The 25,505-nt window shown below is 30.8% G+C and overlaps 1 protein-coding gene and 1 long non-coding RNA gene across 5 annotated transcripts in view; one reads left to right on the top strand and one right to left on the bottom strand.

Moving 5' to 3' along the window:
• The window catches only part of LOC145963550 (uncharacterized), a 188,727-nt gene that overhangs the window by 62,552 nt on the left and 100,670 nt on the right, over positions 1–25,505 (top strand). The window contains exons 3-4 of one of the 2 annotated variants that reach the window (XR_014436196.1): positions 16,239–16,359; positions 16,731–16,778. This is a non-coding gene — a long non-coding RNA (uncharacterized LOC145963550). Of the gene's footprint in view, positions 1–16,238; positions 16,360–16,730; positions 16,779–25,505 lie in introns of those variants that run through there. The other variant, XR_014436195.1, reaches the window with a different exon arrangement.
• Positions 8,004–12,636, bottom strand: Spds (Spermidine Synthase). Of its 3 annotated transcripts, none has more exons than XM_083084764.1 (6): positions 12,558–12,636; positions 11,134–11,316; positions 10,007–10,127; positions 9,164–9,410; positions 8,797–9,026; positions 8,004–8,303 (listed from the first exon to the last, which is right to left on the bottom strand). In XM_083084764.1, the coding sequence occupies exons 2-6, from the start codon at positions 11,262–11,264 to the stop codon at positions 8,151–8,153; spliced, it is 882 nt and encodes a 293-aa protein (XP_082940890.1). In that variant the 5' UTR covers positions 11,265–11,316; positions 12,558–12,636; the 3' UTR covers positions 8,004–8,150. The 3 variants fall into 3 exon arrangements, with proteins under 3 accessions (XP_082940890.1, XP_082940888.1, XP_082940887.1); XM_083084762.1 differs by having other exon boundaries at positions 12,334–12,603; XM_083084761.1 differs by lacking the exon at positions 12,558–12,636 and having other exon boundaries at positions 11,134–11,670.

The following is a 25,505-nucleotide window of genomic DNA, read 5'->3' as shown; positions in this document are numbered from 1 at the left end:
ACTGTGGACACATTGGAAAAAAATTTATAATCTAACGTCATATTTCTCTTTCCTGGACCTCTGTCTTTGCGAATATCTTTCACGAGAGCCAAATTTTGGGGCAGATACGAGCGCGCTTGGTATATTTCCTCTTGCTCCAGGTCAACATACGCGTAACCGCCGTTCGCGCCGCTCTCGTTCCAGTCGTGGTCGCCGCGGTTCCATCGAGACAGTCGTGAGCGATGTAGGGAAAACACTCGCGCGTAAATTCATCGGATATTCAGAAATGAACAGCGTCGGTAGATCGAGCTTGCATATTCATGGATTTTGTCTCTGACGTGTGTTTGCGCTGTCCGGTCATCCAATGAAGAATAGCTGCAAACCAACCACCCGCTTATTCTCCAACGAAAAAAGACATATTTTGTCTATTTTATAAATTACTTTAATTTATATGGAATATATATTGCAATATAATATGCATAGAGATGCGTCTAATCTTATAACATGAGATAGAACGAATTTGCTACGTTTTATGACGAAAAATAATTAATCGATTGTATATGATGTCAATATTTTTATGCCATTACTATGTTATAAATCGGAGATGCATGTATTGATTCATTATTATATTGATTTATTATTTGGATAATAATATTTAGAATAAAGAATCTTCGTTTAAACCAAAGATATTTAACTAAGATATTTGAAAAATCACATAACAAGAGAAGAACGAAATTTAAAAGAATTATTAGTGCAAACAAGTTATCTTTGATCGTTCAAAGATTTCAAGACATAGACATCAAATTGATTCAAGTGAGCAAGCGAATAATAATACATTTGCTTACTTTTGTACATATATTTAATGATTCCTAAATTAATGGGATTTATTTATTATTCATTATTATACGTATGGACATTAATCGGAAATCTTAATGCCCTCGCTTACAGTCGCACACAGACAGTTGCTTAATCCTCCTTTGAGATATCCTCATTTAGTTAATCCCGTTCCACCGTATACCGCTACAATTTACAGATAGCCTTGAGAAAGGTGTAATGCCTCAGTAATTCATCGCGTAAACTGCTCATGTGGTGAAGCGGAGGTTTCTTGATTAAACTATCGTCATTAAGCAGCATAAATAAACGAGAATTGGAGAAAAATGTATATCACGATATATAGTTTGCGATTTAGTATGCAAATACTAATCCTTTAATTATATTTTTTATATTTTGCTTATTATACATATATATTTTTTACATTTCTTATTTCTTATCATAATAAGTATCTACGAAAAAGATTTTCTATTTCAAAGTAAAATATAAGAAGTAAAACTCAGCAAATATTTGAGAAATAATTTGTTCTAAAGTTTGTACATAAAATTAAAATACAAATTCTATGCATAAGTAAATACTGTAAGCAGTTAATAAAAGTATAAAAATTATATATCACGCGGAAAGATGCTGTAATTGATGAAATTTTATTTCAACCAACTCAAATTTTTGCTTTCATTTATATAACATAGGTGAAAATGTTTATTCGGAATTAAAAATGTTTATTTTCGTATATAAAATAAATCTGACCTAATAGTTAATCGAAAAAAAAATTTGTTTCGTTATAATCATATTAACATATAGTATAAATTAATATTATAGTATAAAATATTAAAAATCATGACTTGTATCACAGTAGCATTTCACGGTTTTGTGCGATCTGTCCGGAACTTGCGCAATCTATATAATCATTAGTCAATATTAACAGTATTGATAGGTATGATACAACATTATTCACTATGTGCCATTTGTAAACAATTCATCAAATAAACTATTCGCAATAAACTAATCTATCAATTGTATTTAGTCGCATCGAAAACACACAAATAGATTTCAGTACGTCTATGTTCTATTACACATCTTGATTTCCAGAATGAAACATAGATTTGAGGACAAATTTACCTCCCCGAAAATTTATCGGACGTATTTAAGTCTCATACGCGATTGCTACTCAACACGAGTACGATGGCATAGATTAATAACATATTCATCGCGACATGCATCGCAGTGGCTTGCATCGATAATGTATGGCTGCATTGATAACGGTCAATCGCGAGGCGAGAGTATCTAAATTTAGAGCGCGCGCGGTGAGTGCCTGTTAGCCGTTAACTAAATCTTGACACTGCCGAGGGGGGTAGTTCGGTTCTCTATGTCTCGGTTAATATTTCCTGCACGCAAGGCATCGAATAGGCGGCGTCATTGACCACCGATAAATCGATTATTACTTGTTTGCGTTTATTGGTTACGCGTAATGGAACTCGTATGTGGATTTGAAGAATGACGCTCATCGATAATTTAAATAACTTGTAAAATATCTTCTCTATTAATAAGCGTATTTGGAAGAATCCACCTAGAAAATGATAAAATTTTAACGATATCACTGAGATTTTTAAGGAAATTATATCGTCTTTTTATGGGTGAAATTCTCTCATAACTTCAATTTGTTTTTAAATTGCAAACTAGAAAATAACTTGGAAATATCGTAAAAATCACACAACAGACGATTGCGAGGTTTTGCTTCATTTGCATTATACTCTCCGGATATCTTGTAACGGAACACCATCTGTTCCCGAAATTCTAAAAACACTCTAGTAGTGAAACATATTCCTTTTTTTAAATTGTCGAAATATTTCTATTAAAAACTCGAATTTTTATCGAAAAATCGCATCATCATATAATTTGAATAAAATTTCAAATATAATGCAACTACGTAGAATACTTAAGATATATTGCTTTTTATAAAAAGAATTTTATTGAAAAAGACGTAAAAGTATTTTGTAGAATGTATCCTTGCTCCGCGCCGATAGATGTATCTTTAATTTATAATTTTGTGACTTCGAGAATCATACGAAGAAGAGATAAAATTACTTGAACAGAAAAAGAAACAAATTATAGTTTGTTGAATAGTATAATCCGAATGTTATCGACGATCATCAATGATTCTTGGAAAGTAAGGTTGCAGCTACTACTTGGCACGTTTAAAGCGCTCGATATCCGGGCCTCTTCCTTTTAATACCGTGAAATTGATCGACGCTCCATGGATTTTAGCAGCTTTCATATATCCGTAAAATCTTCGTCAACCCGAAAATCCATCCATCAAAATCGGATGACGCGCGATGTAGAGAGAGAAGGATAGAGAGAGAGAGAGAGAGAGAGAGAAAGAGAAAGAGAGAGAGAGAGGGGGAGAGAGAGGAAAAAGGGTCAACTATGAAAATTCCTTCCGCAAATTTTTCGGCACCGATCGGCGCGATGTCAATATACGCGTGCATTTATCAGACGTAACGTTATATAATGCGTTTCCGCCTACTGGATCCGTCTGGAATTTCGCGATTGCAGGTTTCGGTTTTGCAAAGATATCGATCTCAGTATAATTCCCCGCAGCAGTGTCGATTTGCCGTTTCATCGATAATTCATTAACCCAGAAATGGATCGGGTAAGTGTTTCTCAGGTCAATATGGTACAGATTATAACGATCTTGGGCTGATTTGAATCTAATCGCAAGTTTATTGCCAATCGATCATTTGAATACAAATGGCGCAAATAATTAAAAATACTTGATTTGTGTCGGTTAGTATTTGTTAAAAAATTCTAGAGAAATATCAGTCATTACATCTAATAAAAACCAATCTAGAAAATTAAAAAATTTAATGCATAAATTATTTAATTATTAAAGTGTGTATTACATTAAAACGAGAATACGTAGCAATTTTTTAATTTCTTCAAACAATAATTTTCTTACTATTACGATGTTATATTCTTACCGTTATTTATATCGCAGAGCTCTCAAAATTTTAATTAATTTAAAACCATTATTTAATAATATAATTCATAGCTATTCTCAATCGACGCCTGATATATCGTCGCCAATCACGGATTACGGGATAAAGTTTCTCGCAGCCAGAAAATATCCCGACGAATAAATTCAGCGGCAGCCTCGACGCGTATTGTGCGAGCTGAAAAGTTACAGGGGATGATATAGCCTCGCGGAGCGCCGTAATAGAACTTATAAGGTGGATAGGAAAGTTGCTTTCTTCGCCAGAATTCCAGACCTTCCCCGGGACTCGTTCGAAAATCACTTCATAACCTTCGGTCGTGTCCCTAAACTTACAAATTGTCCGCAGAAGTGTACTTTCCGAAAATACCGAGACGTAGTATCGTTTTTCTGCTCTGTCTCGCCGATACGGACGATATACCAGCGCTAAGAAAAAAAGAACCATCGCATCGATTACTTTAATACTTTTATATTTTGTTGGATATGACGTGAGCATCTTGCAATTTTGATTTAAAAGGTTTCTAAGTTTACAAATAAAAAGATGCAAATATATTGCATGCATTTGTATAATATATTCATTTGTTCTTTTCCTCATGTCTTTTTGATATTACTTTAATTAATATAACAATACGATTAAAATTTATCAAAATATTTTTCATACATACATATAATCTATTATTTTTATAGTGTATTAAATATATTAATCTCTATAATATATCAAAATAAAGTATTTAAAATTATACAGAAAATTTGAAAAAATCTTTGAAGAAATAAAGGAGAGAGTTTGCAGAACATCGGTGGTTGAACAGCATTGCACAACATGATTTATGAACGGACTTTTTAACTTTTGTGGGAACAATAATTTATGGATCCCTCGAGAATGAGTGGCCCGCTGCTTCGCTTCTACGTTAACTAATAAGTAGCACCGCCATATAGAGAGATGGTCAGACTATTGCGGCTTGCGAGATGCAGCTGGGAATATCGAAGAGGAATCATTTGGGGATATTAAACGTAGTTAACGATCCATAAGTTTCTCTAAAATAACCTGTACGTACAGAATATAATTAAAGTCAATCTCATAGATTACTTTTTTAGTTGAAGTCTTTCGATTTTCTCTTCGATAGATATGTCATATTATTGTGTATACTTATATATACACAAAAATTTTTTATTTATTTTCTAGTCCAATTTTATGAAAAATCACATGTAGCTAAAAATTAAGAAATGACAGTTTTATTTTTATCATTGACGTAAAAATACAGATTTAAAAAAAAAGTATATAGAATTTTTAATGTATTAAAAATCAAATTCGCAATCATATGTCATATTGTCAAAAATATGCATATATTTTATTCAGTCGTAATGATACTTGCATAATCAAATTTCGAAGATGAATACATAAAACGCACAATTTGCATATAATGATCAGCCAGTGTTCGCAATATTGGCACGCAGTATCCATTTTCAAACACACATGCCATATTTGGATCCAGAATGTGGTAACTTTGTTACTTTATGATGCCGTTTGTGTCGTATCATTTGTCGACTAGAATGGATTATTGGTATCATTCGCTGTCTGTTATGTATATGCGTTGTACTTTAATTAGTATCATGGAAAGAAAATAAAAAAAAGCTATAGATTAATCAAACAGAAATCAATCAAGTGCGTAAAATATTTTAGCTTTGTAATAACGTATCAAATTACATATAAATATAATTAATGAATTTGCATATTTCAATTGAATCGTTTAAAAAAGAAATGAGATTGTTCCTTTTTTTATTGCAAATGAATCGCTGATTTTACGGACGATCTAGACGCGATATGATAATTTCAATCAGTGCACGCTGGTTGAAAAAACTTGCCACGCTTGACAGACATGTTCTTGACAAACAACAGAATCATATGTCCTTTTGTAGACTATATCGCTAACGATATGGGCTTCTGACCTATATTCTGACATTCTACTGCGTCAGGTACTGTGAGAATCGAAAGCGTCAGATGTCCAAAAAATCGATCGCGTTCGTCCAAGCGAACGGGTCCTGAGTAATTTGGAGCTGCGATGCGGTGACGCAAGCGTTGCATACACACGCATATATATGTCCATGTGTACATCAAATGCACGAGTGATATTTCATTTCCTCGCGAATATTTTTGTAGAAAGAAAAAGAGAGCAAGAGAAAAAGACATGACTCGATATAGAATAACGTGCATAATATCTGCCTACCGATGTAATCATTCGGACCGGATCGTCGCCGATGAACACCTGGTATGTACGGCTTCTTTAATCTCCCCGGCGTGTGACGTAGACGAGCGAGAGTGAATGCGCTTCGAGAGGAGCGAGGGCACTGCAAGAGGATGCACCTCGGAGGAGGAAGCGCTAAATATTCTTTCAATCTCAGCTTTAACCGTGCAACCGGAGGGAAGATTGCACCGGATTAAAGGGACGCGCTGGGCTCTTTATGCTCGGATTCCGGGCATCGGATCTCGGAATTGCGAAATCCGCAATCGCGCGGATACGTCCGCGAGCGCGTTTCTCCAACGCCCGGTCTTTTCGCGTAATAAAATCCGCAAATCGGATGTTTACAGAGGGTTTCCCTTTCCCCGAGACCCAAATGTATCTCTCGCCTCGCCTCCCTTTTCACCTCATTTTACTTTGAAATACTCGCTGCTGTCCAGTCGAGCTATCTCGCGCGAGCTAATTCATGAATATGCTGATTATCGTGCGATTCCGCGAACGCTGCTGATAATGGGAAAATGCGTCGTCATTTCCGCGCGTTTGTGGAAATTGTAAGATCCGATAGAGAGCCGAGAATTAATAGAATCGCGAGAAAATCCACGATTGCATCGTCATCGTTTTCTGCTACGGGGGCTCTTTGCACCGCGACGCGACAAAGTGTGTTCGCATTTCAATTGGCATAATTTTTATTTCGAACTCACAACCAGCAATTGATGCAATTAATGCAACCCATGTAAAACGTAATACTTTAACTATATTATTCACATTAATATAGTTTAATTTAATTTAATTGTATTTCAAAGAAACTGATAACTGTGACAGGAGAATAAAGAATTATTATTTCAAGCTTCATTTCCCTGTTAATTTGAAAATATTGAACTTTACAATCCTGTTCATTTAGATCTCAAAGTTTTTAAAAATTTTAAAAACTTCGGAATTAAAATAATTAAAATATATAACACACACTATATAACTAAAATTATATAAATAACTAAAATTTTCGGAAAAGTAAGCTAATTGTAAATTGCATTATATAATCTTAAAACAAAATTGTGAAGTATTATAATTATTCAAAGCAATATTTTGTAAACAAGAACAAAGAAAAAATGTGCCAAAATCACATATTTATGCTAATTTTGATACATCTGATAAGTAGATAATATTTTTTATCAATATTTTCATTGATAAATCGATTAATACTAAATATGTATTTTCTGCATATGAATAAAAATCGCTTATTTATGTTTTATTTACTTAATTATCTTGAAAATAAATGCAACAATTTAAAACATTTTATATTTATAAATTCTTTAATATGTATAATTAATAAATATTTTTTTTATTTTAATTAGGTTTCAATATTGAATATTATTTTCGAAAATTTTACATTTGTCGGCATATTAACAATAATCGGTTAAGCAGTTGAAACTATTTTGATGTACCATGTGGAAATATATGATATGGGGCAATATATAAAAAAATGAAGTATTTAAATTACATTATAAAGCTTATTACATTATAAATTTTGTTTAATTTATACTATATTACACAGAATTTAAAATCTATATGGACCACTTCTGTTTATACAAAAGACATTTAAATTTTGCATTTAGAACTTTAATACTTTATCTATTGCTGGTAAGCAATCAACTTACCTTCAAAGAGATACATTAAAGACCGACGTTAGATAAACCTTTGACGCTATTTATTAAGGAAATAAGTTAAAAATACTTAATTAATTAATTAAGCATAGATATTTCTTTGTTTATAGAAAATTATAATTTTGTAATAATTAAATATATATATGTATATATATAAAACATGGAATTTGTAGCATTATTTGTAGAAAAAGAATTAATTAACAAATATGTATTTGAAAAATTTTATCTTATTTATATCTATTTAGGATAGTTAGTTTGATAGTTAGTAAATTACTCATGTGGAATATATTTTGTTACGCTCATATATACACATAACTATCTTTATTTCGATTTTAATAAAAATTACAAAAATTAAAAGCATATTATTTAGAAGTTAAAATTGAAATTTTAATAATTTTAATTAATGACTGCTATTAAAAAATTAAAATTAAATATTTGAAATAAATACTTTATTTAGTTAGTACTTTGAGCAACTTGTAACTTTTTTTCCACGAATCTTGGTAAAACGAAAGCAGCCCGATGTACTTTATCGTTGTAGTATCTCATTTCCATTTGATCGAGATCTTCATCACTGAATATCCTTATCGGTTCTGCAAAATTTGTTCGCTGAAAAAGAACAATTAAAGATTTATTAAATCTATTTTTGAAAAGTCGGTTTAAAAATTGATGTAAAATTTATGTTAAAACGAAAGTTTATTCAGATCGTATTTCTACTCACAAGTATAAGTTTTTAAAATTATATTTTCATATTCATAATTCAAAATTATATTTTTAATTATATTTTCATATTTATAAATACAAGATTTTTAAAATCTTTTCTCATAGTTTTATTATAATAGAATAATTATTATTTTATTGAACGATATCTCATGCCTCATTCATGATTGAAACTATTATAATCACAAACGTTTATATAATTATTGTTATGTTAAAGACTTAGTTTTCAGATACTACAGAAATTGCACCGAATTCTCTTTCTTCTATTCTTCTGCTTCCCTTCTAATAATCAATTACACACTCAAATCCTTTTTGCTCATAAAAAATAGGAAAAATATTTTTTATCCATTATCGTATATATTGTACTATGTTTAATACTAACGCTGTCTAAACTTCCCAAGACAAAACCGATTTGACCAGTGGGATATGTCGGTACAGCTGTTACTGCGTAGGTGGCGACGGGAAACACTGTTTTACAATGTTGGAATGTGCTCTGGACTTGTTGCATGCTCTCCCATGCCGTGCCAGCTTGACTGGCAATGATTCCATTAGGTTTCAATGCTGCCTTCAATAATTCGTAGTATGGTTGCTTAAAAAGATGCTCAGCTGGACCTAAGATAAATATAAAAAATTATCAGTGTTATTTATAATAATGTTTCTATAAAAAATCGTGCGCTTGTTTTTAATATGAGAATTGTGCACTTTTCTCTATTATAAGATATTAGAGAAATACGCGAGAGATTACTTGCCTATAGGATCACTGCTGTCAGTGATAATGATATCGAATTCTCCAAGGTGATTTCTCAGAAATTCGAAACCGTCGCCAACAAAAACAGTTACTTTAGGATTACTAAAACCAAGACTCAAGCGAGGCAAATATTCCTTGCACACTTCGATAACTCTGTCATCAATGTCCACTAAAGTGATGCGCTCCACATCTGGATGTTTCGCAATTTCTCGAGCAGCTCCACCATCGCCACCTCCGACTATCAAGACCTAATAAGGACAGACAAATTAAAAAATTATCTCTATTTGTCCACAGATACATTATATACATTTTTTATTATATACGCTTAAATATTAATAATATAAAATTTATAATTATATATTTATATGTATGAACATATAATACTTAACTCACTGATCAATGTATTTCGTAAAGTATAAAATTATCTGACATTTTATTCAAAATTTTATCTTTGTTGAAAATAGAAGCTTTATAAAACTTTCATTAAATATATGCGTTTATAAATGATCTATTTTATTTTTAATTATTAACTATTAATTTTTTAATATTACCTGTGTGTATATAAATATAACGCAATATAAACTCTCTGAATAAATTGTAATATGAAATCTAAGAGTAGTAATAATAAATTATTAGAAATCTAATAATAGTAAAGCAAGCGTAAAACGAATTGCACATAAGCAACAAAAAAATGCAGGATTATTATATACATACATTTCAAAAGTAAAAACATACATGTATTGCTATTATTATCTAGACAGTATTTAAAAGTGCGAATTTTCTAATACAGCATTTTTTCGTCGTTCGTATGCAGTCAACTAAAAAATTAATATTGTCAACTGACGTCTTTAGGCTTAGGATGGCTGCAGAGCGGCAAGTATGATATCATCTCATGATAAGAAAACTCGTCTTTCTCTGTACATTGTATTGCGCCGTCGAGCATTAAGGCTCTTCCATGTGCTTTTCTGCAAATGCGCAACATATTTTTGCATTTAATATTATATATATACAGGGTGTCCCATTTTAAATAACGACCTCAAATATCTCCCGAATAATACGTTTTACGGAAAAATGTTTTAGACAAAAGTTGTATGGTTTCGAGGGGGCCATAAGATGGTACCATTGGTTTGACTTTAAAGAGTCATTTGAGGTCACGTGAAGGTCACTTCAATTTTTTTTAATGAAATACCCTATATATTTTTGCACATTCTTGTAGCTCATCTCGAGAGCTTTCCAAAACACTATAATTAAGTTAGTTTTCATTAAGTACTTTCCGAGTTATGAGGCTTGAAATAATTTCTTAATTTTACATAAACCGTAAAATATCTTGTAAAATATTCATTTTTCGATTATCTTACCTTAATACTTTTATGTACAAAATAATGAGAGGAATCAATTGGTGTAAAGAAAACACATAATTGTTTCGAAAAAAAAAATGTAATTGTTAATTGCAAATTACATTTTTTTTTTCGAAACAATTATGTGTTTTCTTTACACCAATTGATTCCTCTCATTATTTTGTACATAAAAGTGTTAAGGTAAGATAATCGAAAAATGAATATTTTACAAGATATTTTACGGTTTATGTAAAATTAAGAAATTATTTCAAGCCTCATAACTCGGAAAGTACTTAATGAAAACTAACTTAATTATAGTGTTTTGGAAAGCTCTCGAGATGAGCTACAAGAATGTGCAAAAATATATAGGGTATTTCATTAAAAAAAATTGAAGTGACCTTCACGTGACCTCAAATGACTCTTCAAGGTCAAACCAATGGTACCATCTTATGGCCCCCTCGAAACCATACAACTTTTGTCTGATACATTTTTCTGTAAAACGTATTATTCGGGAGATATTTGAGGTCGTTATTTAAAATGGGACACCCTGTATATTTTACATCATATATATTTTACATAAAAATATAACGTTGTCTTAATAATATTTCATGCTATCGTGAAGGAATTTACTCACGTTTTTATTACCAAGATTTCTTGAAATTGAGAACGCTCGGAATGCAGAACTTCTTCTACCTTCAACGAGAGTGCTAAGCCGGGCCAAAGATCGCTTACTTCGCTGAACCAACCCGATTTCAGAATATTCATATTGACGTAGTTTGTCGAATTATTTGCCAAAGTATTCTCTACGTGAAAAATTCTAGAACAATGTGAAAATAAAACTAGAAAAATGTTAGATGTACATAGCGATAAAACTGTAACACACACTGGTTTCAGGAATATCATTAAGATGTACAGCTCGAAGCGTTGTTGCTTGGAGCGTTATTTTACTGCTGAATGTGGAATAATTCTGTGGATCTGGTAAACTTATGTACAAAGAGAGAAAGAAGCTTGCTAGCACAATATATTTTATGTTGTCGTAACGAATTTCGTCCAGTTTTTACATGAATAACGAAAGATTTATATTTGGGTATTAGTTTTATTTACAAATTATTTCGCTATAAAATTCTTTTAGTGTTAATAATAAACTTCCTACGATAATAAAATATATTTAAAAGTCAAAAAGATCGTGTTCCTTAATTTTCTTGCCTTAAAACATTTTAAAACAATAAAGTTTCTATAATTTAAATAATTTCAGCAGAGTAATCAACAAATATTTTTAATTATTTTTTTATAGCAGAAAAAAATAATGATAAGTTCTCATCACAATAACTTTGTTTTTGAATTATATGTTAGCAGAAAAAAATAATGATAAGTTCTCATCACAATAACTTTGTTTTTGAATTATAACATGTTAATGTAAATACATGATTGTAAATACAAGATTTTGTATAGAAATATTTCGTGATTTTAGAAGTTTATTTAAAAATTTTAAATTAAATTTTATAACGCGAAGAAAACCAAATGATAAGATTTTTCTTTTATCTAAATTTTGATAAAGCTATCTATATAAATAGTTCGAGTGTAAGATTTTATTTTTTTTTCTAATGAATTCTTTTTCTTAGACAAAACTTTTTTAAATCTTAATTTTTACGCGTAAACATTTTAATATTTATAATAATTTTACTATAAAAATTTTTTAATTTTTTAAATATAAAATATTTATTTTATAAATAATCGGAAGCTAATTAATATCGATCAGCAAATTAAAGAATTCCCATATGGCATTTTTCAGCTATAATTAGATAAGTCTTTAATTATATTTGCTATGACTTACTTCGTTTATCGATGATACCGTGTATTATTGTAACGTGCTAATATCACAACAAAGAATGAAGTCTAAGAAATATTCTTTACACTTGCGCTGTTTGAAGAGATTCGTATTTTCTCTCTCGTGACACATGCATACAATATGTCTGCTTTCAAGCATTTAAAATAATAGTTTGATGACACGTGCATACAATATGTCTGCTTTCAAGCATGCAAAATAATAGTTGATACCTATGATGGACGTAGTTCGCCCGAAGGAAACTGGAGTTAAACTGAGACGAAGATGCGCATGGTTTCTCTTTATACCTAACTCGACTGTTTGGACTGTTTATCTTTGGTACGCTGATAATGTGGTGACTAGTAAAGGTTTCTTCACATTAGGCGATAGCATGTCTTAAAACGTTTGCGTGATGTATACGAATATTAAATGCATTCATATTAATGATCAAAAATTTTTTGTAGAATATTTAAGAAAAAATTATCTCTTTTTGTCTACCTAACGGATCTTACAACTCAATACGATGATTTTGTAAAAATATAAAAAGAATAAAATTAAAAGTAATTAAAATAAAAATAAAAAGAATTATAAAATAAAAAGAAAAAATAACATATAAAAAGAATTGATACGTGTGGCATATGAAGCATTTTTATAAACGCGATATTTTTGCAAACGTTTCGAATTAATACACTCGACTGTACATATACACTGGTTGGAAATGTAACGTCTTGTGTATTCTCTAAAGCACGAAAATTTTGATGGAAAATATTTGTTTATGATATGAGAAACATAACGTGTCTAGTATGAATCAGTCCTTAATGGATCACTAGATAGTAGATAATACGCTTGAACTTTACATGATGTTTTCAAAGATATGCGTGCTCTCAACAGAGTGAGCCACTAAAAACGGAGGATACAAATAAACGCTCTCTTTTGTATAGAAATGATAGGATTTTCAGTTTACTACCTGTTTGAGTTTTGAAATGCTATCAACACATGAGATATGCATTCAGGTAGATTTTAGTTTATACCCATATTCAGAGAAATTCAGATTTGAAGATCAAGCCATTATCTATGAATTATAAATGTTTTAAAAGAGCATAATTGTTATAATTATAATTAAATTTTTTAAATTAAAAGACATAAACTTAAAAGAGTAAATCCCATGTAAAGATATATAATGATTAAAATAATACATTGAAAGGGAAAAATAAAATTAAAAAATGATCGGATGTAAGTAGGAAGATTTTATCAGAGAATTATGATTTCCGTGATCACTGTGAGAAAATTAGATCTGCTGCACGGTGTGCATTCATAACTACATTTACACAATCTTATGTTAAAATCTTATCTTATCTTCAAAATATGAAGCTCATTATCATATAATTTTTTATTTCATCTCGTGTGTATATATACATATATATATATATATATATATATATATATATATATATATATATATATATATATATATATGTATATATATATATATATATATATATATATATATATAATGTATTATATTTTTATATATTTGTACGCACAGAATTATTAATCCTTTTAATATAACTAAACTCTGTTCAGTTATCTTTAGAATTCCATGGAATCTACTTAACCTTCGGGCCGTAACATCGATCTGTCGAACAGTTACCCATGTTTTAAAAGATCTACTTTTACTTTTCAGATTATAATTAATAATTTTGTGTCCATCTAAAAATTAATATAAAACATCTTGATAAAAAATATTTTGTTTTTTTCTTTTATTTATATACTTCTAAGAATTTAAAAATTAAATTAACATTTTTAACTGCCTTTTTATAAATGTGATAATCCATTAAGTTGTAGCATAAGAAAATTAGCTTTATAACAATTTATTCACGATTAATATAATTTTGGATAATGATATCTTTCATCTTGTGTTGTTTCCTGGCTTTTCTTACATTGCTATTGTTATAATAGAAATCTATAGTTTCATCCGACGATAAAATACTTCCAGAGTCAAATAAAATTTTATCTTATTTTATCTTTCAAAATTATTACTCGAAAGTAACCGAATATCTGTTCAAACTTCTAAATCGAATTTTATGGATGTCTTAAATTGTATGGATCATTCAAATCTGAAGATATATTCGAATAATTCGATCTATATTTTTAATTACTTCATGCATTATATAAAGTTAAACTATAAATAGAAAACAAATAGAAGCTTCATTTTGATAAAATAGCTAAATCATTGGCTTCAAACTTAAAAGTTGAACATTTACAATCCTTTGAATAGATTACACAATTTATTCGATTCTTTTGTCTGAATTATATTTGTAATCAATTGCGTATAAATTATTTTTAAATATATAAAATCTTTATACATTACAGAATATGTAGTATATTATATTTTAAATAAAATTTCTATATTTTGCTAAGGCAAGTACATGTACTGTTCAAAATTTTAATAGTTCTCAAAAAGAAGAAAAATAAATAAAAAACTCTGGGAAATTATAATGAAATTAATATTTTATTAATGAATAACGATAAGTAGAGATTCACAACGATCAGTCAAATATATAAAGAAAATATACAAGTATCATATGTATTATATGTAATATCGAAATTATTCTATTCACGATCAACACATACAAGTGTCGTCACATATAAGTCGTCGTTATATTTGTGCATACAATTTTTATTTCTTTAACTTAATAAGATATATCAGAAAAAAGAATTCGCTCTCCGCTTTACATTAAAAATAGCTACTTATCTCGGGATTCAGTTATATTTTGTCTGCTTTTCCACGTTGGCTCTTTCACATATTTCGGGATTTAAAATCTTTTCCTTGTGAGATTGAGGATGAGCTTTCAAATGCCGAGAAAGGATTGGCCAAACCACAATTAGAGATTCTTTAGTCAATTTTAAAATCGTATTAATTGATTCCCAAAGGTATAAGATCATGGGAATCATCCACTCAATGTGCACCGTGCAAGAACCTCGGAACGAAAGAGAACAAGATGAGAGACTAGGCTCTCTCACCTCGATCATCATACATCGATAGGCATACGCGGCTTATCAATTTAATATTCGTATGCGCCATGAGGGAAACAACTACGTGTTTAAACGCAACAATTTGAATCTTATTATCGCTTCTTACAAAATTAATAATAAGTAATAGAAAATTTATTTATTCTATTTAACTGTTTATTGTTTTGCATGTTTTTCTCATAATTTTATTATACGTTATTAGAAAGCTATAATATTTTATATTATGATGCATATTGTATTTAAATCAATTTATTGTATTATTAAATGATAAATCTCATATTCTCACAATTAATAAAACTTAGATTAAATTTTTGTAAAAATTCATTTAACTCTAAATAGTATAGTAGTATACACGAGAAACTGATATAAAAGTAGTTTTATACATTTTAGACGATGTTGCAAAATTCCTTTGTAGCTTTGTAGCTGAGGTACTATTAATTAATATTTAAAAGTTCTTACTTAAACATAATCAAATATGTATAATAAGAATATTGCACAAATTTGCGCTAATATTAAAAATCATTTTACAAAACTTTAAAAATTTTTTTTTCCAAATTATCACTAATAATATCTTATATAGAAAAAATTGCAAGTTTTTGAATTATAATTCAATCAATATTTCTAAATGCTATTATATATTTTTTATTTTTATATTTCTAGATCCTATTATTTTCTATTTTCTATTTTTTATTAAAAGTTTATATGAAGCCCCTAGAATATTCCGTATACACGCGTAATATCCTTTGAATGCGACTGCATTCTTGATAACGCATTGCGCTGAGTGCGTCAGGGTCAGAAGATCAAAGCATTTCATTACAGTGGTTGTTGTATATTACTGAAAATCTACTGCATGGTTTACAATGCTTTCAACTTATTTTCAGGCCATGCGGTTCGGTTTCTCATCTGGCGACTGCGCGACAACAAAAACGAAGATAGAAATCTCGACAACCCTCCTCAAGCAACGAGAAAGCACCAGATCCCTTCCTTTATGAAATTACAAAGGTAAGTAGAGATACTACCGAGATTAATCTCGCTCTCTCTTCTCTTTCGCGCGATCAACTCGGCCCGGTTTCTGCTTTCTTGCCTGACTGATATAATTCAGGAATTGGAAAAATTTAACGGAGCTTTTTCCCAAGACTTTTTTCAAGACTTTTCAACAGATCCGCTTGTTGAATTTGCCATTTCTTTCGGGCAGGAAATGGTATGAACATGAAACATTCGTACTTTAAAGTGAAATCTAAGCTGAGATACAGGGATATCATGAAAATAAAATTATTAATTATTTTTATATCTCAATTAGGTGTAATGTAATCGATTTTTTTTAATTATCGCATGTCCGAAATCTTCCGGATAATATGGATGCAAATATGCAGAAAGCCGAGAGAGTTTATCTGACGATGAATTAATTCTTCATTTGGAATCGAGATCCATTCTAATAATTCAAGAAATTAAACAGAATGTATGTATAAGATGTATATAATATATTGGCTGGGTTCAGCAGGAAAAGCTGCTTTGCAACTGCTGTAAAATTCGTGAAATTAGTGTATGCTCTTAGATTCAGCCAAAATTAAGAGCATACAGTAATCAGGCTCACGAATTTTACAACAGTTGCAGAGCAGTTTTTTCTACTGAATGCAGCCATTGATTCTTTTTAACGGAGTTCGATAACTTTTAAAAATCCGCGGGACATCGAGTAACGTTAATTTAATAATAAGGTTATCAATAAGATCTTTTTCGTGCCTGTTCAGTGTATCAATATATTTCCCCGCGGAAACTAATACGTCGAGCAATACGTTGGAAACTTACGTATCAGATTTACGCTATCCGGGGTGCGGAGAAACGACGTTAGATACATCAGTTAAAGTCGATCGTAATTACGTCGGCGTTGGTGAAATATGTGCGCGTTTCAAAAAGCATTAGCCCGACAATATCTCACAATCACGCGCCTCGTTATCAGTAAACGCCGTTTTATCCGGCGGAAAGCTCTCGTGAGACAATAACGAGGCAAGAGTGTTACTGCGCGAATTTCCCCCTCACATAATTTTACATGGCATGAATACATCAGCTCTTTATATATGTATATATATATTCGTAAATTTTTATGATAAAAGCTGATGTTTGTAACGCGCTCTCGATGAAAATGTCGATTTACCCTTGACGTAAAACGCTTTGATGCGGCGTTTATCAAAGCGTGCTCCTACGCATCAACTGGCTGTCCGAATATATGCCATCGATGGGCATCGACTGGTAAAATCGCGAACGAGAATAGCCCGTTTTATCGGGGCTATTACATCATGTTAAGAGTATATGAGTTCATATGAAAATGACATGTGAATAAAATTAAAATACTTAGGGTATCTAATTAATTCTTATATAAATTATAATAATAATAATAATACAATTTAAATGTTTGAAAAAGAGATTAAAGATAGCATTAAATAAAGATTTCTATTGTTAAAAATTTGGTTATAGTTTGATTGAGTACAATTTATGAGTAGATTTATGAAAAAGATTTTTCTATTATAAATTCGATTTATGATTTCACTTTCCGCAAAATTACTTTTTATAAAATCCCATTAATGAATCCTTGATTGTGACGTATATTGCATCATTATTCTTATAGAAACAACAAATCACTGATAGTAACGAAGTGAAGGAAAATAAAAGGAAGTAAAAGTCTATAGACAATTAATCAATGCGTCAAGCGCTTTTCCACGTGATTGATACAACCCTTTCCATAGACAGTTTTTACAATCAATTTCGAAGAGTACTTAGTGTAAAGATTTATTAAAAAAAAAATAGATTTAATGAGGAATAAAATATTCATTGCACTATAATTTTTTAAGTTAGTTTGATATTTTAAAATTAATTATGTGTGTATGTTTTCATCTTAAGAAAAGCATATGTAAAATATGTTTTCTGTGTTTATTTTCATTTTGTCAAAAGGTTGATATAAATTATGAATTTATTGACTTCCTATGATTAATAAAGATACAATTAAAAGATACTAAAATCTTTTTTTCAAATATGTAAACACATTCTGTGGAATTTCTAATTTTCATCTGTAATACCAAAAGTACAGAAGTTCGATTATCGAGGTAAATGAAGTGTTCAAAGGATTAACATAGAACGCGCACTTCGGTCATTATAAGCTATACTGCAAGTCAGAAACTAAGGCACTACGGCGACACTTCTCATAATCGTTGAGGTGGATTCCCACAAGACGATACGAAACTACTGCCAACGACAGCGAGTACGCGGGATCAAGAATCACCACAAGTAGAGGGACAGAGAAATCGAGAGAAAGAGCGAGCGAGCGAGAGAGAGAGAGAGAAAGAGAGAGAGAGAGAGAAGTCCCAATACATTAATCTATACATATCCACCTATGTATGCGTGCGATGCGTCCGACGATGGTCCCATATGATAATGACGGCGTCATTAGTAAACTATTATGCAGGAAACTATTATCGTGCACGCGTTATACGCGAGCGACCCGGACGGCCGGCAAACGGATGGACGGAAGCGTCGCGTTACGGGAACGTAATTTGAGGATTACTCCCGCTCGTATATTACAACGGGAACAATGGCCACACGGTGACGTCACTGTCGTACAATCACGTACGTAATCCGCGAGGATCTTCTGGAATTCTCTACCGCCGCGTCACCCTCAGCTGCCTACCCTCTTCGCTTCTCCCTCTTCTCTTTCACCTTCTCTCCCTGTTTCTCCTCCCTCGATTCTCTCTCCATCTATATTCCAGTACCACTGTCACCGGTTCCACCGGGTCATTCCCTTAAGCTCAAGCAAAGTAATACGATATGATCCTGAGGGATTAACTTGGCCCAAACTGGAAAGAATTATTTGAGGACAAAGGAGAAAAAGAGAGAAAGAGCGAGAGTTGTTTCGCGGAGAAAAGAGCTAGATCACAGCGGCACGTGAGGCATTCTGGAAAGCTAGTATATGACTAGCATACCGGGGTTACTGTTAATACCTTGATTATATCGATGATCCTTAATGGCTTTTGAATTAAGGGGAATGTAATTAATACTCTCTGATCTCTCGATCGAACCGCGGTCAATACTGCTGAGCTTATCTGACTTCGCAAATTGAACGGCTTAAGATTTACGAGCATGCAAAATTATATTTGCAAATTGCACATTATATTTTATTCGATAATCTGAAGTATATGTAAAATATCTAAAGATTGATTTCTGTCAGACTGTATAACATATTTTGGATTCTAATATATTTTTCATTATGATTAATAATTAATTAAATAAGTAATTTATAATTAATTTCTGCATTAAACGGAAATATAAACTTAGCATTTAAATTATATGATTTTATGGTATAATAAATAGATAAATAAATAAATAAATATATATATATATATATATATATATATATATATATATATACATGTATATATTTCATAATTTATTTTCTAATTAATAGCAATGTATTAATTTTATAGATGTACGCATGCGAAATGAAACTCGATATGACAAACGTTCTCGGTTTGCAGGAAATTCTTCAATTTTTAACATTTTATGACTATTTCTATTTTTTTATAAATAAAACTTTTATAAAACATTTCTGGTATCAGGAGTCACAAAATGTCGTGCGCTAAATTACACACAAAAAAAGCGAAGCGAATCGTATATCTATACATGAGTCCGTCCACTTACGAATATCTTACTATTAGATTATCGGATTTCAGTAACGACTGGATCAATCAATTTCTTAATAAGCTTAATCGATAGCTTGAATCTTAATTATATAAGATGTCTTTATTTTCATTATATATGCTTTATAAATAAAAATATCATGACACAAAATCCTAATGTAAACATTTTTTATTTAAGAAATATCATCGTCATTGCAGTCATCTTTTTTTTATATCTTTTCTCTCTTTCATAACAAATAAATTTACTACTAAACAATTTAAATTAATATTAGTTAATTGCAAAAATGTACATATAATACCCTATTATAAAATCAAAATTTTTCTTAAAACAGGCGTGTGTACTTGACATCTTTTTCTCTTTTTTGAAAAGTTAATATTCTAAATAAATTAAATTAAACAAAAACAATATCGTAAAAAATCAACAAATGATAAACAGAATGTAGAATTTATATACATACTTATTATAACAAATTAAATTTGGTAATAATAATAATGTAGTTATTCCTTATTTATATTTTGTATAATATTTTGCGGAATTAGATACTTTCCGTAATTAAGCACACAAATTTTTTAATAACAAATTTTCCTGCGGCTTCGGATTCTAGGCAAACTCTTATCAAGTACGAAATTACTGTGCTCTCAGCGATGATATATTTTTTTGGATATTATTTGTCATCGCGATTTAATTCCTTATATATGAATTTTCATAGTGAAATGATATTCTTCTCCAAGCGTTGTTCAGAATAGCGTGCAAATTCTTCATTCGATATTGATGATTGTTAATGCTGCGAGTTGGTAACGGTTGCGAAGCAAGAACAATGGCACAAATTATCATTTATATTACTTCTAAGTAAGCTCTACATTTTACTCAGTGAAGATAGCATGAATATTAAATACGTCGCAACTCATAGTCCATTCTCTTCGTCGTTTCTTCGATGCAATAATGTAGAAATCTTCATCCGCAATTGATGATTAGGAGAAAAAAGAATATAGAATAAAGAGTTCGATTAAGGAATATTATTTCGTTGTATTTCGCATGGATTCGATGTGTTTCACTCGATTCTAAGATATTCTAATTTTCTAAATATTTTAAATATTAATATAAATTTTTAAATATTATCGCTCTAATTCTCTAAATATTTTAATCGATCTAATTCTTTAAATATTTTGACCGATCCAGATGCGTGAATAGACTAGTATAAATATATAAACTAGATTTTGTTAAGAAAAAGAATTTTATTTTTCAATTTCACCTCTGACACTCTCAGTCTAACAATTCGATATTTGTCAAACGAACCGTCTTTATATCATTTTTGATACAGAAACTTAACGAAGAATACGCATTTGTAATTTTTTGTATAACAGAAAGTATTTTATGTTAATTGAAAGATTAGGATTGTAAAAATAACGTTAATTTATTTAAAATCAGCAAAAAGGATACAATATTGTTACAGAAACATAAAAGTAACATACTAAAATTACATGAACACATTTAGGAGTAATGCATTTTTCTTGAATGGCTCGAATTATTCAATCACTTAAGAATTTCAAGCTTTAGAAAGAATTAGCACAAATTTATCTGTTTGATGAAAAGATAAAATAATAAGGGAGAAATGTGAGAAAAGAAGAAGAACAGAAGAAGTATAAGTCTCACCTTCATAGATATCTCCTCATTTAAGTTCTTTTCATGTGCGCGCTTATGGCTGGCAAGGCAGGATTCCTTTCTCTTGTCGACCCCTTTATTTAATTAGTAAGTCAGGAGAGAAGTGACGAGAAGAAAAGCCATTTTCGCACGCGACTTAAAGCCGGTACCGCAACGATGGACCATTCGAGCAGAATCGTAGTAATGACGAGCAGTTAGCCGTAAGAAAGAGCCATTTGATGATGGCCGATGCGTATTTTAATTGCTCGGACAGAGAATGTTTTGAAAGCGTTGCTGAGGATGTTTAAAAACGGTATTATATCAAGATAGAGAGCTTAAATATCGCTTAACTAATGACGATGATATAAGAGACGATAACGTGAAAAAGAGGAATCTAAAAGAAAGCTGGGATCAAAAATAAAGACATGAATTCTGTCTCAGAATAGAACGAATACAAAAAGTTTCGGAGCGACTTTCATTTAAATTTTTCTGTTACATAGTAATCTATGTTGGATTTTATCTATAGTTTATAGAGCGATGCATTAAATTTCAACGAAGACTGCACTTTATTTTAATTTAAGCTGAATACACAGAACGAAGTACTTATGATAATTACTTACAAACAATTTACATTAATATTATTTTATTCGTAGGAAATAGGTAGGAACGTTGCATGGTTTCGACAAGTATGTACATTTCTGATGTATTTTTATTCTTGATGGAATCAAAAATTCGTTCCAAGATTTTTAAAAATAAAACTTATTTTTTAAATAAAATGATAAAAGGATTGTCTAATATCAAAAGAAATATTAGAAAATAAAAATAATATTATATATGTAATGTGATTAAAAAATAGAATTAAAATTCTAATGTGAAGGGATTTAGTTACAAAATTGACGAAAAGCGCGATAAATAATGACTTTAAATAAAGATATATAAATATTTTCGTCGGAAAAATATCTGCTACTAAAGTAAACAATCGCAATTTGTAGGATAACGAATAGGCAAATATCTTTTTGTCTTCGATTTTGCAGTTGCAGGCACAAATTCGTACGGGACAATGATCGGAACGTTACTCAGCAAGTAGAAAAGGCTACGCGTAGTCGGCCAGATGCGACAGTTGAACAATCGAGATGTGCACGGCTATTACTGTTTCGGAAGTAGATTGCCCGTATAGTAACGATCCTCGAGCGAATTGGAACGAAAGTTACCGTTCTCGTTTTCAACCGACTTGTATATATCTACTTGTTGCAGTCGAAGCTATTGATTACGAACGTTCCTTTGTATATGAGAGCGCATAGTTTGCATGAAAGGTAATTACTATTGTATAGCCAGCTACATTCAGGAATGACGCTAAACAATGCGTATATTCGACGAACGCGTGTACAAATGGAATACGTACATGTAACGAAACATAGGAAATATATATTGTAATACAGCATATACATTTCAAATTTCGTGCGCCTTGTATGCTCTTGTAACAGACGTTTAATATAATGTACTTGCTTTGAATGTGCACGCTTTTTAATCAAATGAGTCGAATAATTAATTATTTATCATCAAAATGTTTAATTATATGTTGTTATCATGAAATTTGTTAGCTTTTCATATCTAAAACACAAAGTCGTTTAACAGAATATTCAGTTTTATTTAAACGATTAGTTTATTAATTTATTTATCGAGGATCATATTTTTTGCACATAGTTCAATTAGTTGCAAGATAATTGTGTATTAATTAATGAACCAAGAAACAATGTTTGAGACAAGCGTAAATAATATACCATAATAACTCCGATATAATCCCAATAAAGTGGATTATATGGAAAAGATTAATTAATTGGAATAATTAAATTTAATTAATCAGTTACAGAGAAAGAGAGAGAGAGAGAGAGAGAGAGAGAGAGAGAGAGAGAGAGAGAGAGAGAGAGAGAGAAAGAGAATGTGTGTGTGTGTGAGTTTAGAAAATTATTTATTAAATTTTACGATATTGTTTATAGGAAGTCACTACTTATTTTATTTTAAAGATACAATAATAATATAAAGAAAGTTCCTTTAAACATCACTGCGTAAAAAACAAAAATTTTCAACTCTGCGATGTTCCCAGGACTTATCGTCGATCTTCCTGCTGACATTTTTAAACTGATTCAATCGTTTGCGTTTCCTAATTTGTTGTATTTCCACGTAGTATCTTAACAACTAAGTAATACGAGGCATCTTTCATCATAAAGTACTATTATGTCACATACTACTCTCTCTGTACAAATATACCTGCGGATTCAGATCTAATTCGAATTCCATAAAAAGCTTCGTTATTTACGATTCTAAACCTAGATTCTTCAATACCAAATAAAAAAATTAATGTTTTTCCAAGAGTTCAATTCTTAATGTAATTTATACAATTATTTACCCCAATATACTATATTTATTTTATACATTTATTATTTCTCGCAAATCACATATGCATGTTTATTAGAAGCTGTGTGATTCCACACTCGAGAATCAATATTGCAATATTTTCGATTATTTACAAGTATACATATATATTTGGATTTTTAATATCCCAATATCCAATAACTTTTCTTTCATCATTTCAACATAATAATTTATTTGTAGCAAAAGGGAAGGAAATAGAGATATAATCCTGTGTCGCTTTGTATTGGATAACCGAATATTCCATTTTCCTTGATATATAAATCAACACTTAATATCGGGATATACGGCTTTGGTTAAAATTATATAACCTCGGAATTCGGCGAAACAGGATGTAATTGAAGTCCGGGTGAACCGTAATTATTTGAGCAATTCACATTCACTTCTCCCTTTCTCGCGTTATATATATAATCCCTTCGTCAGTTCATAAATTTATTACAGCGCATTTTGTACGTGTGTAACACAGCGGCGATGAGATATACGGCTGTAACAAAGATTAATATGCGTGAGCTAATGATCTACGCGATAATTGGTGTCAGGCCGAATTTGGCGGCAATCTAAATAATTTCCCTCGAAAATGCACGACCTGTCGTATCGTTTGGTATATGGCGCATTATTGCCTCGCGCGTGTACAATATTATCCCGTTAATAAGTTTCAAGCCAGCGGATTAACTCGTCGTGCTTCTCGTTAAACAATCATCCAAAGCTGCGCGGCACATATCGCGTCCTGTATCTGGAAGAAGCATCGGTGAGAGCACATGTCTTCCAATAATCCGGTACACATTCGAATTTCATGCGTCGTCGAATAAGCGACTATCTCTCATCTCGAAAATCCGTGATACATAGTACCCAATATCTACGGTAGCTAGCCGGATAAGAGAATAAATGCCGCTTCGTCTCACCTTACTCAAGGTAGTTCACGGCTCTCTTTCTAAAACTTTAAAATCTATTCTATATTTTTTAATAAAAAACGCCAAAAAATATCAATTGCAGATTATTCGTTGTATAAATATTTCTATTGAGAAAGATAATATATTTTATTATTAAAGATAGTATTTTTTATGGATAGAAGATAAAAGGGAGATTATTGGAAAGGAAATAATTACATTTCAGCGCATTAAATACACTATTTTGTAATTATTTATGCGAAATATCTATTAATCTATCTACTAATTTCTTATCTCGACTACCTCGATTTTAAAACATTTTACGCGTAGTACGAAGAGCGTTGAAAGATGATCTTGAATCTTGCCAACGACTCCGCCCATCGAAAGTGTGGAGTTCTCGCGGGAGCGATAAACCGCATTACCGGGTATGGGTGGTACGGATGCCCGTAAAACTAACACGATAGCTCGCTATAAGCACGCCGAAAGTGAAAGCTCAGCGGAATC

Source organism: Camponotus vicinus, unplaced genomic scaffold, assembly GCF_025532165.1.
Source record: "Camponotus vicinus isolate PSW18456_S1 unplaced genomic scaffold, iyCamVici1.0 SCAF_12, whole genome shotgun sequence".
Classification (NCBI taxonomy): Eukaryota; Metazoa; Arthropoda; class Insecta; order Hymenoptera; family Formicidae; genus Camponotus; species Camponotus vicinus.
This window is presented reverse-complemented; position numbering and strand designations above follow the sequence as displayed.

Bases quoted from the DNA above. Each gene is read 5' to 3' on its own strand.
- Spds (XM_083084761.1), bottom strand. From the start codon at position 11,402: ATGATATTCCTGAAACCAGTGTGTGTTACAGTTTTATCGCTATGTACA. The intron at 10,128-11,133 runs GTGAGTAAATTC...GCGCATTTGCAG, and splicing joins GAAATCTTGGTAATAAAAAC to AAAAGCACATGGAAGAGCCT. The intron at 9,027-9,163 runs GCAAGTAATCTC...TATTTATCTTAG, and splicing joins TGACAGCAGTGATCCTATAG to GTCCAGCTGAGCATCTTTTT.